Genomic DNA, 11,913 nt, shown 5'->3' on the forward strand with positions numbered 1-11,913 from the left:
AGCCAGAAAGATCTTCAGAAGATGAGGACATCTCTGACAGGCCAGGTAAAAGGCCAAGTATGGGGAATAGCAGATGAGTAGTGACAGCTATATTTAGGCTATAGCACACAGAAGAAACTTGCTTGGGTTGCTTCTGGGAACTGGTGTGTATGGGGCCAAGGAGACTATGAGGAGTGGTTGTAGTAGTACTAAGAGAAGTGTTTGAGAAACAGGACAAGATTAAACCTGCACAGCGGGGTGGCATGGTCACACCTGAACCCCATGTGATCCTACTCTTTCTCTGCAGCAAGCTCAGAATTGGCCTCCAACGTCCCTGAGTTTCTTCAGGCCAAACAACTGGACCAGTTTCTTGAGCCAGCCCCATCATCTGGTGCTACAGTGTAAGATCCCATGACTCTATTACTTATAAGCCTCTTATAAAAGGGGCAGACACTAAGTTTGGCATTGGGTACCTTCATACATAGTCATCCTCCTCTCCACCAGAATGGTGATTACCCAGCCCAGTAGCCTGAGCTAGGCTGGTGGTGTACCACAAGAGCTTAATTGTCACTCTGGTGCCTGCCTCTGGGAGCTAAGAAAAATCTGAAAAAGTAACCTAGGTCAATATATAGTCAGAGAAGGCTTCCTAGAGGACTAGCAGAATTGGGACAGGAAGTGACAGATTCCTGAGGGGAGTAAATATTCATTCTCAGGTGTGAAAGTCATATGCTTGAGCAGGTGCCAGTGATATAAAGAAGCTAGAATAGAAAACTATCCCTGGTTCCACCAAAAAAAAAAAAAAAAAGTTAAGATTTTTGGGGCTGGGGAGACAGCTCAGTAGAATTAAGTGCTTGCCTGGCAAAGGCAAGGTCCTGAGTTCAATCCCTAGTTCTGCAAAAAAGAAAAAAGAAAACTAGACTGGAGGAAAAGAACCCCAGGAAAAGACCAACTCTGTATGGCCCTCTGACCCTACTGCCCCTCAGCAAATGATTGGAACTGCTGGTCCAAGGTGGCTAAGGAGCATATGGACCCTTTTTTTTTTTTTTTTTTTCTTTTTGCGGAACTGGGGATTGAACTCAGACCCTTACATTGGCCAGGCAAGCGCTTATTCTACTGAGCTATCTCCCCGGCCCCAATGGATCCAGTCTTAACAGGAACTAGCAACCCTTGAATAGGACCCTTTTATTTTTTTTATTTATTTATTTTTTTATTTTAACATTTAGTGTGTGTGTGTGTGTGTGTGTGTGGCCAGCTCAGCCCACCAGGGGGCGCGGCTGTCTGGCATGCAGTGCTGGGGGATTGAACCGTGGTCCCTGTGCTTTGCCAAGCTTGTTCCAAGTAGGTGCTTTAGACCACTGAGCCATCTCTCCAGCCCTAGGACCCTTTTCAAACAGCTGTTCATTCACCTCTGTCTACTCCTTCCCCCAGCTTGTCTTCAGAGCCTCAAGAGCCTGTGTTGGCCAGAACTCACCCCAGGCCCCGAACTGCTGTTCCTAGACCCCGTCAAGATCCTCATAAGGGTGGACTGAACCACTATACAAAACTCTTCAGCTTCTATGCTAAGATGCCTATGGAGAGGAAGGCTCTTGAGATGGTAGAAAAGTGGTGAGTCTTGGATACATGGGTGAGGAGAGGAGATGCTCAGGTCACAAATGGACTATTCAGTCTCTTCTACCCCAACCTTCTTGGCAGCCTGGATAAGTATTTACAGCACCTTTGCAATGACCTCGAAGTATTTGCTGCTCATGCAGGCCGCAAGACTGTGAAGCCAGAGGACCTAGAACTGCTGATGCGACGGTGAGCAGGCAAAAAAGGGAGGCTGGTGTGAGAGTGCTAGTGCTGATTCTGTTTACCCCTCTCTTCTGCTGCAGGCAGGGCCTGGTTACCGACCAAGTCTCATTGCATGTGCTTGTGGAGCGGCACCTGCCCCTGGAGTACCGGCAGCTGATCATCCCCTGTGCATTCAGTGGCAATTCTGTCTTCCCTGCCCAGTAGTGGCCAGGTGTTAATGCTTGCCTTTCCCCCACTTGGGACCTCTTACCCCACTAATCCTCTCAGTTCACCGCCTTACTTCCTACCATCAATAAAGTGTCACAAACAGAATATTCTGCTTTTTGGTACATGTCCTAAGGCCAGTCCAGATCGTTCCCCTCCCATTCCCCACCTGGCTCCCAGCACAGCATGGAAAATAACATGAGTTCATGCAAATAATTTTAGACTAAAAATTCAGTTAGCAGCGTTAGAGCACTCAGGCTGCCCATGGTAGTCTTAGCTTTCATACTCTGATTCTCGAGGCCCTGTCCGCTTGACATCAGTCATATAAAGCCGTTCCATTGCTGTCTGAAGCCTTGTTACAATGTTCTCATCCTCATCCTCTGGCATTTCCGACACAGGGATCTGGAAGGCCCAGCTCAGGTGGGTGTTGAGATTTTGCTTGTCCAAGGTAGGATCAATGGTCATCAGAGCTCTGCGCATCTTGGCAAGAGTTACATCCTCATAGCTGCCCCATAAGAAGAGAGAGACAGGTTTGAGCCCCCCGTCTACCTCAGACTATCATACCCTCCTATTTGTCAGGCTTGAGCAGTTTATAGTGTCGATGAGCATACAGAGACCCACAAAGAGATGCCACCCCTTGGGACTTGTCCAGACTGAAAGGGTTTTTTTCTTTTTTTGGAGGCCCGAAATGCCTTTAGGGCATTTCTGGTTTGCCGTGACTATCAGGTTTCGAACCACAGAAGCTTGAGTTTGAGCTCTTTGTTTCGGCAGGCACTTAAACAACTGAGCTATTGGGCAGGCCCCCGACTTGTCCAGACTGAGACTCATCATGACTGAGTGAGCCTATAAGCCTGGGGGTCACTTACAGTTCCAGGCCCAGCTCCTGCTTTAGTTCCTGTAGGTATTCATCCTTCTCAACCATGTACTGTTCCCACACCTTTTGCACAAAAGGTTCACTCTGGCCCTCCTCATTCTGGAAAGGGCCACAAGACAGGGTGAGGCTCCATGGACTAGGGTCCAGTCAAGGCAAGGACAGGGGCTGGGCTGGGTCCTGGGCCCCACACCCACCTCTGTAAATAATAAGCGGTAGTCAAACAAGTCCGCATTGCTGCTGTTGGGATGCCAGCCTGCTGCCTCCATCAACTCCTGAATATGTTCTTCCGTCTTGACTGGAAAAGTGTTCCTGAGGATGGTACTATGGAGACAAGAGAGGCAGCAGGGGTCCCCCTGAGGCTGCTCACCTATCTCCCCATCCTGTCCTCTGCCATCCCTACTGGTATTCAGTAGAAATTTTGAGCTTTGAAGCTGTGGCCCTTTGTACCAGGCCCCGCCTTTTCTCTGCATAGTTGGGAGGCTAGCCAGAGAAGTTGGACTAGAGTTTGGAGTAGCCTGGACTGGGCTCTCACCTGAGCTGTTCCATGGTTATCAGCCCCTCATTTTGACTGTCGGCATTTATCATCTCCTTCAGCAGTTGGGCTGTTGTCTCCTTTTGGTTGATATACACACTCTCTGTCAGCTACAGGGATGAAAGAATTTATTAACTAGCTGCTTCCTACACTGGTATGGGCAGAGCTGGGTTATGCTGGGAGACAAAGACCCATTCAGTCTACCCAACAAGCTGGGGTCAGTCTCAAGCTCACCTTTCCCATCAAGATTGCATAGAACTGGCTCATGACCTCATTGGAGCGAAAAAGCTTGATATTTTCGAAAATGGTATATGCCCAGGCTATGGCATCACTCGGCCCGAAGCGACGCTCCAGGAAATTGAAGAAGAAATCTGGAAACTTCTCCTTCTGCAGGGTATGGAAAAGGAGATACCCCATAATTGGGGTATTCTGCCCCATAATTGGCCCTTTCCCTGCTCCTAGAACTTTAAGAGCAGTGGTGGCAAATGTATGGCATGCATGCTACAGGGGCTGTTTGTATCGCTGAAAGCTCTACGAGGTTCATCCCTATTGCCCTAAAAGACTGATTCTGAAAGCCGCATTGGGCCAACATGACTGGTGAGAGCTGACCTGTTCTTCTGCAAGACGTTCCTTCCAGGCATCCTTGAGGAGATTTACCACATCTTTCTTGCTTGGTTTTTTATTTTGCACAGGGCCATCAAACCGAAGAAAAGGGGGAATTGCTTCCCCATAGCCCTGTAAGGCAAATATCAGCTCATGACTGAGCCCCTCTGGCTGTATCTCTAAAGAAGGGAGAGCCCCAGATGGTGCCCCCAAGAACCTCAAGTCTCAGTAGCAGGGTCTAACTTCAGACTTTGGCCCTAAGCCTCCCTTTCAGAGACTCCCCTACCAGACCAGGGAAAAAGTCTTTCTCCCGGAGCAGGCCCTCGCCAATCTCTTCCAGCAGCACATCCACCAGCTGGTCACTGTTCTTGCCCTCAGCCAGCACTTGCCAGCGATCCGGACCCCCAGCCACTATATCTGCAGATAGAGAAAGAAGGTTGGATACTAGCTCATGTCTTTCAATAAACCTTGAGGCCTGGATGGCCATCATTACCTCCGCACTTAGTCCAGTCAGGTCGTGGCGTGGATGTGCGCTGGATATCCTGCAGTTCGGAAGAGAACTGGTCCCTTTCCTTCAATGTGGTCATGTGCAACTGCAGCAATATTTCATGCTCCTTGCGAACCTCTTCATAGTCAGCTCTCAGGCTGTCCAGCTGTGGGCAAGGTGATTGGTCCTAGCTACCCACCTATATAACATTGCCCTACTCATGCCTTGCTTTGTCCACCCACTAGCACCTGCTCTTGAAGATCCTTATTGGTCTTTTCCTGCATTTCAAAGTCTCTCCTGGGTACCACATCTCCAAAGTTGGCCTTCATGGTGTTGAGTTCCATCTGCGTGCGTGTCAGATCTTGTCGAGTCATCTTCAAAGCCAGTGTTAGCTTCACAGGGTCTTCCCCCCAGACACCTGTCCAGAACACCACCAGTCTGTGTCACCCTGGCTCTCAGGCTTATGGCCCAAGGCTAATATAAATACCCCTTAGGGCATGCCTAAAGTTCTTCTGCCCTCTGGGATTCTCTAGGTCTTGTCCACAGTACTATCAGCCCTGGAGTTTTCCTAATGTAGAGAACCCCAGAACATGTGGTACCAGGCCACATGAACTTACAGGGCAGTCTCCGCTAGCAACAGTATTATTACTTAAAAGATCTTACAATTTTTTTTAGATCTTACAATTTTTGATCCAGTTCAGAAAATACACAGCCTCAGCTAGTAGTAGGGACATTTCCCAACATGTATGGCCACAGAATGAGCAGATGTTAGAAATGTTGAATGAACAGGGTAAGTGGTGAGAGCCAGACTTCTGTCTAGCACTTCAGAAAAGGAAACAAGCTTAATTTGGGGTACCTGGGGCCTGGGCTAGTGACATGTCCTCCCGCTGATACCGTAACTCATTTAGGTCTGCAATGAGGATCTTGCGGGCATCTCGCTCAGTGAGGTAGTGCAGGTACTCCTCAGCCAAGTTTTTCCTCAGCTTGGACACCTGCTAGGAAAGTAGCTGGTAGCCAGGGACTTTTTTTGGACCCCTGTATGCAGCTATTCACCACAGGGGTGAGATGGGTGTTGGGTGGTCCTCTCAGCCTAGGAATAGAAAAGTTGGAACCAGCTGTGCTGCATGCCTTTAATCATATCACTCTGGGAGGCTGAAGCAGGAGGATAGCAAGTTTGAGCCCAGGCTGGGTAACTTCTTTTTTAGGGGGGGTGGGGTGAGGGGAGGGAGGGTAACTCTTGTTTAGTGACAATTTATCTTAAAATAAAAGGCTGGATTACATACCTTAGTGTAAAGGGTTTGGGCTCAATTCTCAGAAACACACACACACACACACACACACACACACACACACACAGAAAGTGGCCATTCTGAGAGCCAGGAAGATACCTGTGGAGAAGGCTTCCTGAGACTTGGGGTCATACTGAGCCCCTCAGCAAAGCAGAAGGGTAGAAGTATTAGAGGGTCTGGGGGAAGGGCTGACTCAGGCAGAAGGGTGGGCAATGAGGTTGGGGTGCCCTCTGCTCAAGGAGGGGGACAGAGCAGGAATTCAGGAGCTTGGTCATCACATCACTTCCATTCACCTCACTCTGCAGTGAGATCTTCTCCTCATTCTTTTTGTCTATTAGTTTTAGCAGATTCATCTTTTCTTTCTTGAGCATGGCAATTTCATACTTCTCCTCAGCCCTCATGGCCAGGATCCTCTCGTTGCAGTCCTCACTCATTGTGATAAGCTTGGCCTTCAAGGGCTCCAGGGCCCTAATCTTCTCCCTTTGGTGGGCTAAGCAGAAACATGTAGGAGAGTCCTTTTGGAACCACGGAGAATAAACAGCCAAGAGGCACAGATCCTAAGTCCTAGATGAGTAGCTGTCACTTGCAAACACCAAGAGTCTGCTCACCTTGTTCAAAGTCCTGGCCCTTGCTTCAAGCCTTCCTGTTACTAGTTTTTAAAGAAGTGGCAGAATCCAACTAAGAGCCTCCTAAGTCTCTCCTATAGCCTTACCTCTACACCTTTAGTATGCATGCTGCCAAAGCAAGCACACTCCTACGCCAACTGCAACCTGCTTGAGCCTGGGGGGAGACCTTCCTCACTCTAGAGGTGTTCACTTCCCTGGGGTTCCCTCTGATTTCTATAGGTATTGCCATACTTTTCAAGGATGAGAGGGTCCTGTGATACCCTAGCACAGTGTATGTAAAAAATGATCTCAAAGCCCAGTTAGTACCTGCCTATCTCTTGCTGTAGAGCTCCAGAAAGGCAGTATAGGACCCTATCCAAATTCTTGGTAGACCCAGAAATGATGTGTTTTTTGACTTTTATTTTTTCCCATAGTAGGGGGTGAACCCAAGGCCTTTGGACTGTGCTACATTCCCAGTCCTTTTTTAAAATTTTTGTCTTGAGACAGGGTCTTGGTAAGTCACTAAGTTGCCCAGGTTAGGTTTGAACTTATGATCCTCCTGCTTCAACCTCCCAGGGTGTTGGGATTACTGGTAGGCACACCTTATGCAGGTGACTGGGAGCTGCGTTCTTACCCAGCATCACCTCATATGCATTCTTGATGGAGGACAGCAGTGGCTTGTATGTTTTGAAATCCTCTATGAAGAACTCGAAGACCTCCCTGTAAGGCTGGCAAAAGAAGGGAAACTTTTACTTCTGGGCCTATCGCTGCCATCCTCAGTGGGGACCTGTGGGTTTTTTTAACTGGGCTCAGAAGTGTTCCCATGTGAGACTGCGAGGTCAGTCCTATTGAGTGAATGCCTCGGCCAATATTTAGGTCTGTCACAGTATCACAGAGCTGGGGGAGAGTCCTCTGGAGGCTTTTCCTGGTGCTGATGCCTGGCAAATCACTGAAGGCCAGACCTGCCTCTCTGCCAGAGTTTCTCTGATTCTCCAGGTGGGCAGCCTCTTGCCTTCCACATCCTGTATCCATTGGCTTCTTACCTGCAGTTCCTCCCTATCTCAGAGCCCTTTGGGAGCAAGAGACTGAAAATTCTAGTCCTCTGTTTTAACCTCAGAGTGGAGGCTTGGTTTTCTGTCCCACATAGACATAGGATGATCTCTCTCTCTCTCTCTCTCTCCCCCTCCCTCCCTCCTTCCCTCCCTCTCTCCCTCTCTCTCTCCCTCTTTTGGGGAATGAACTCAGGCCCTTGCGCTTGCCAGGGAAGTATTTATTCCACTGAGCCATTTCCCCGGCTCCAATGTGTGTGTGTGTGTGTGTGTGTGACAGTGGGCACCCAGATATGAAGCATGACCCTTGATTTGCAGAAACAAGAAGCTTTTGGAGGCAGTATTCTTTACTGGAATGGGCACGGGCTGTGAAATCAGCCCTGAGCTTGAATCCCATCCTCACCACCTCCTTGTGGGATGTCTCCAGGCTTGTTTCCTTGTTAGCATGGCATCATCTGCTTGTATGATTGTTCCAGGGCCTGACACATGGCCAGGGCTCTGTAAAGCATTCAGTCATGACCTGGTCAGGGGTCAGAGTTTCTCTGTTGTCATTCCTATTTGAGTTCTTCCAAAATATGTACCAGAATCTAGATTAATCTCCCTCACTCCTACCCTTCTTGGTATCTGGGCTATCTTTTCAAGCTTGGGGTAACTGTTTCCAGGGTGAATGTGATTATATGACTCCTGCTTGCCCAGGTTCCAGAATCAGGGCCTATTTGCTAATGTCCAGTGACCTAGTCTGAGTGTCCCTGGAAGCAGTATTCAGCCCATCTGACTCAGTTGAGGAAACCCCAGCCTCAAGAAAGTTTTGGTTATAATGTGTAGCCTTGCCTGATCACTGGCTTTCTAGTAAGATGTGCTTTTTTCCGGGGAGGGAGACCCAGAAGAACTGGGGGAGAGTTCAGTCTCTGCTGAAGGTCTGAGATGCTCAGTCCTAGTGGGCGTGTCTTCCCACCCTTCCTAAGATTTAGTCTGTGGCTCTAACCTGCAGCCTCAGCTCCTGCGCAGAATCGGTGCCCAGGTCTAGCAGGAGGAGCTCCTTGCGTAGGTAGTTCTCTAGCTGCTCCAGGTATCTAGGCTTGGCAACACCTATGGACTGCTGCTGCCAGCTATTGCAGAGGATGGTTAGCTGAGATGTTACCAGCACCCAAGTAGTATTGTACCCTTGGTCTGAGGCAACATACCCCTCTGCCCTGTCTGCTGGCCCAATGCCTGGTCTATAGCAGCTCACCCACCATTGGACTGATCCTGGCTTACCTGGTGCGCTTTTGGCCGTCATCTGAACAGGGCTTCCGATTTTGTAGGATGGTCTGGCAACTGGCATATGTGGGCCACGGGGACAGGTGGCCATTCACGGAAAATTGTACAGGCTTCAGGAAGAGACAGGTGACATTAAGATGATAACATTTCTCCCCTTCCTAATGTTCCTTTGCACATCTTCTCTCACATTCCTGCTTTTTTTTTTTTTTTCTCTCTCTCTCTCTTTTTTAAATCTTTATTTATTTGGTTCAGGGTCTCGCTACACAGCTTGGACTTGTAGTGATCCTCCTGTCTCAGCTTCCCTAGCACTGGGATTATAGGTGCATGCCACCACACCTGATTTCCGTGGCTGGCACAGCATGCCCAGGGTTCTAGGGTCTGCACGGCATGTGGTACCAGGGATTGAACCCGGGTCCTTGTGCTTGCCAGGCAGATGCTTAGACTGCTGAGATATCTCCCCAGCCCACATTCCTGATTCTCTGTATTTTATTTTATTGGCAGAACCGGGGATTGAACTCAGGCCCGCCATTTTTCCAGCTCTTCTTGATTCTTTTTAAATAAACATCTAAATATGGTTCATAATTAATACTGTTGACCCTTGGGTTAGAGAGGGTCTTTGGGTTAAACTGCAGATTTTCTTTATTAGCTACCTGAACACAAGTTTAACTTTGAGCTTCAGTCTCTGCCTCTATAAAATGGAGATGACGGTAGTCACCCCACACTGTTCAGGGGTGAAGATGCCAGAGAAGCAGAGCACATGTTTGTGTTCTGGGGATTCAATTCAGGACCTTGCACTTGCCAGGCAGGCGCTTAGGCCTCTGAGCTATGTCCCCCACCCCCATCCCCTCCTTGAGTATGTGGTTTGCACAGACTAGTACCTGCTAGGAAGGTATGAAAAGTGAGCTACCTTTTTCTACAGGTAGGCCTGAGTTTTAAATACCTGTCTTATAAAAATATGTGAGTATTCTTCCTACTATGTGGAACCTAAAAATAGTAACAAAGTAGAGAGGAGACTTATTGAAAGACAGGAGGAAGGGGGAGGGACATTCAGGCAGGTCATAGGGAAGATGGTGAGCAAAATATACACATTGAGACACCCCCCCAAAAATGTGAAACTTGCAGGGAGGGTAGAGTGAGGGGAGATGATGGGGTGAAAATTATCAAAATATATGTGCACATATGAATCTGTTAAAACGAAGCTCATTAATCTGTATAGCCAATTTAAAAAGGATGAAAAAAAAAGATAGCATCTTTCTTTAGAAGGATGCATAGAAAGTAAAATAACTTAATCTCTCCAAAAACAAACAAACAAAAATCTAAAAACAGATGTGTGTCAGAGACCCCCAAGCCTTGCTTCACAGAAAGGGACAGAGAAGGCAGCCCAATCAAAACAAAGAGGACAGCGGAGATGCAGCAACACAAAACAAAACAAAACAAAACAAAACAAAACAAAACAAAAACCCTTTCCTAACTATTCAGCAGTGAGGTCTCAGGACTGTTCCCCAGGTCAGCCTCCCCCAAACTTCCCCATTGCCACACCCCTATCTACTCTCATCAATAGTTATGTGTGTCTTGTTTACCACTGTATCTCTAGTGCCTAACACATGGCAGGCATCAACAAAGATTTGATTGATTAAAATGGAAACATAGGTGGGAAAAGACAATGAAACAATTAGGTGTTTTTTTTTGTTTTTTTTACCAGGAATCAAACTGAGTACCTTGCACTTGCCAGGCAGGTGCTATACCACTGACCTATATTATCAGCTTTTAGATTTTTGAAACAGGATCTCTCCATTTCTCCCAGGTTAGCCTTAAAATTGGCAGTTCTACCAAGTGATGGATGGAGAGGAATAGAAGGATAGCGGAGGGGAAGTAAAAAAGAATGAAGATGTGTTATGTACATCTACCAACTCCCCATGATGAATATAATCATTATATACAATAGACATGTAGGAATAATGTTTTTCTTTTTATGGTTTTTTGAGATAAGGTTTCACTTTGTAGTACAGGCTGGCCTTGGATTCACTGTGTAACTCAGACTGGCTTCAAGTTCTGAGGTGATCTTTTTGCCTCTGCCTCCTGAGTGCTTGGATTGCAGTCATGTATAACCACGCCCTGTTAATAATTTTTTTAAAAGGAAAGAAATTGGCAGATGTCTGGTCTCAGCTTCGTAAGTGCTAGGAATACAGGCATGTGCTTACATGCCTGGCATAGATTAAACGTTAAAGATTTCTATCAGGATAAGCTACACCAAGCAGAGAAAGGTTCAATGGCAGGATTTTGGGTGTAATAAAATTCATAATGATAGATGAACAGAATTATAACCTGTTAAATGAAAATAATCTTTAAAAAAAAAGAAAATAATCTTTTAACATATACAAAAAATAAGCACAAATCACAGATGAAGTACTTTTTTTGGTACTCAGGATTAAACCGAGAGCCTTCACACTGAACTATATTTTGTCTTTTTTTTTTTTTTTTTCATATATTTTATATCAATAAGTTGCCCAGGTGGGCTCAAATTTTCCACCCTCCTATTTTAGCCTCCTGGAGTACTGAGTGGGTTTTAACACATTCAGAAAACAGATTCCTTGCATAGGTAATATGTGATGGAATTAGGAATGGACAATATGAATGTCTCTAAAATAATTATCCAGAAATTTAAAATAAATTAATATTTTATCTCACCCACTTATTAATTAAAATATAACATGGGGTGTGTGTGTGTGTGTGTGTGTGTGTGTGTGTTGACCAATACCTGTAATCCCAGCATTTTGGGAGGCTGAGGTAGGAGGATGAAAAGTTCAAGCCCAAGCCACTATATTCCTTGTTGCATGTAGCCCACCCTTATGCTGTAGGCTGAACTTCTTTTCCTACTTTCACTTGGCCCAAACTTGTCTGGCAGAGCCTGTTTCTTTTCCTACTTTTAATAAAACTTGCCTACTGTTTGAAAAAAAAAAAAATCAAGGTCAGTCTGGGCAATTTAGTGAGACCCTGTCTCAAAATAAAGAGGCTAGGAACACAGTTTAGTACAAAAGGCCTGGCAGTACTGGGGGGTAGGGGTGGAGTAGGAGTGGTGGGAAGAATATATGTATTCTGGGTTAATACTGGCCTTTTGAAATCTGAAAAAAATATTAATCCACCAGGTTTAGGTCTCAGGTAAATTCTAGGGTTATTTTGTACTTTTATAATAATGACATCAATTTTTTTATGCCATCGATTTTTTTTTTTTTTTTTTTT

At 46.5% G+C, this 11,913-nt stretch overlaps 2 protein-coding genes across 12 annotated transcripts in view; one reads left to right on the forward strand and one right to left on the reverse strand.

Annotated features, from left to right (window-relative positions):
* Cenpt (centromere protein T) overlaps positions 1–2,007 on the forward strand; it is a 7,135-nt gene extending 5,128 nt beyond the window's left edge. For 4 of the 7 annotated variants that reach the window (XM_023709423.1, XM_023709425.1, XM_023709424.1 and 1 more), the window contains 5 exons: positions 1–45; positions 287–380; positions 1,408–1,584; positions 1,672–1,776; positions 1,851–2,007. In XM_023709423.1, the coding sequence (XP_023565191.1) occupies positions 1–45; positions 287–380; positions 1,408–1,584; positions 1,672–1,776; positions 1,851–1,974 (545 nt within the window). In that variant the 3' untranslated portion in view covers positions 1,975–2,007. Of the gene's footprint in view, positions 46–286; positions 381–1,407; positions 1,585–1,671; positions 1,781–1,850 lie in introns of all 7 variants that reach the window. The other 3 variants (XM_023709427.1, XM_004626022.2, XM_023709426.1) reach the window with 2 other exon arrangements.
* The window catches only part of Tsnaxip1 (translin associated factor X interacting protein 1), a 22,234-nt gene that overhangs the window by 2,956 nt on the left and 7,365 nt on the right, over positions 1–11,913 (reverse strand). The window contains exons 3-16 of one of the 5 annotated variants that reach the window (XM_023709419.1): positions 8,671–8,783; positions 8,399–8,522; positions 6,999–7,092; positions 6,053–6,249; positions 5,327–5,462; positions 4,719–4,888; positions 4,477–4,636; positions 4,270–4,400; positions 3,990–4,115; positions 3,615–3,767; positions 3,381–3,490; positions 3,043–3,169; positions 2,841–2,947; positions 2,261–2,479 (exon numbers count right to left, since the gene is read on the reverse strand). In XM_023709419.1, coding sequence (XP_023565187.1) covers positions 2,261–2,479; positions 2,841–2,947; positions 3,043–3,169; positions 3,381–3,490; positions 3,615–3,767; positions 3,990–4,115; positions 4,270–4,400; positions 4,477–4,636; positions 4,719–4,888; positions 5,327–5,462; positions 6,053–6,249; positions 6,999–7,092; positions 8,399–8,522; positions 8,671–8,783 — 1,967 coding nt within the window. Of the gene's footprint in view, positions 1–2,241; positions 2,480–2,840; positions 2,948–3,042; positions 3,170–3,380; positions 3,491–3,614; positions 3,768–3,989; positions 4,116–4,269; positions 4,401–4,476; positions 4,637–4,718; positions 4,889–5,326; positions 5,463–6,052; positions 6,250–6,998; positions 7,093–8,398; positions 8,523–8,670; positions 8,784–11,913 lie in introns of those variants that run through there. The other 4 variants (XM_004626023.2, XM_023709420.1, XM_023709422.1 and 1 more) reach the window with 4 other exon arrangements.

The sequence above is a fragment of the Octodon degus genome, unplaced genomic scaffold, assembly GCF_000260255.1.
Source record: "Octodon degus isolate 3935 unplaced genomic scaffold, OctDeg1.0 scaffold00011, whole genome shotgun sequence".
Taxonomy (NCBI): domain Eukaryota; kingdom Metazoa; phylum Chordata; class Mammalia; order Rodentia; family Octodontidae; genus Octodon; species Octodon degus.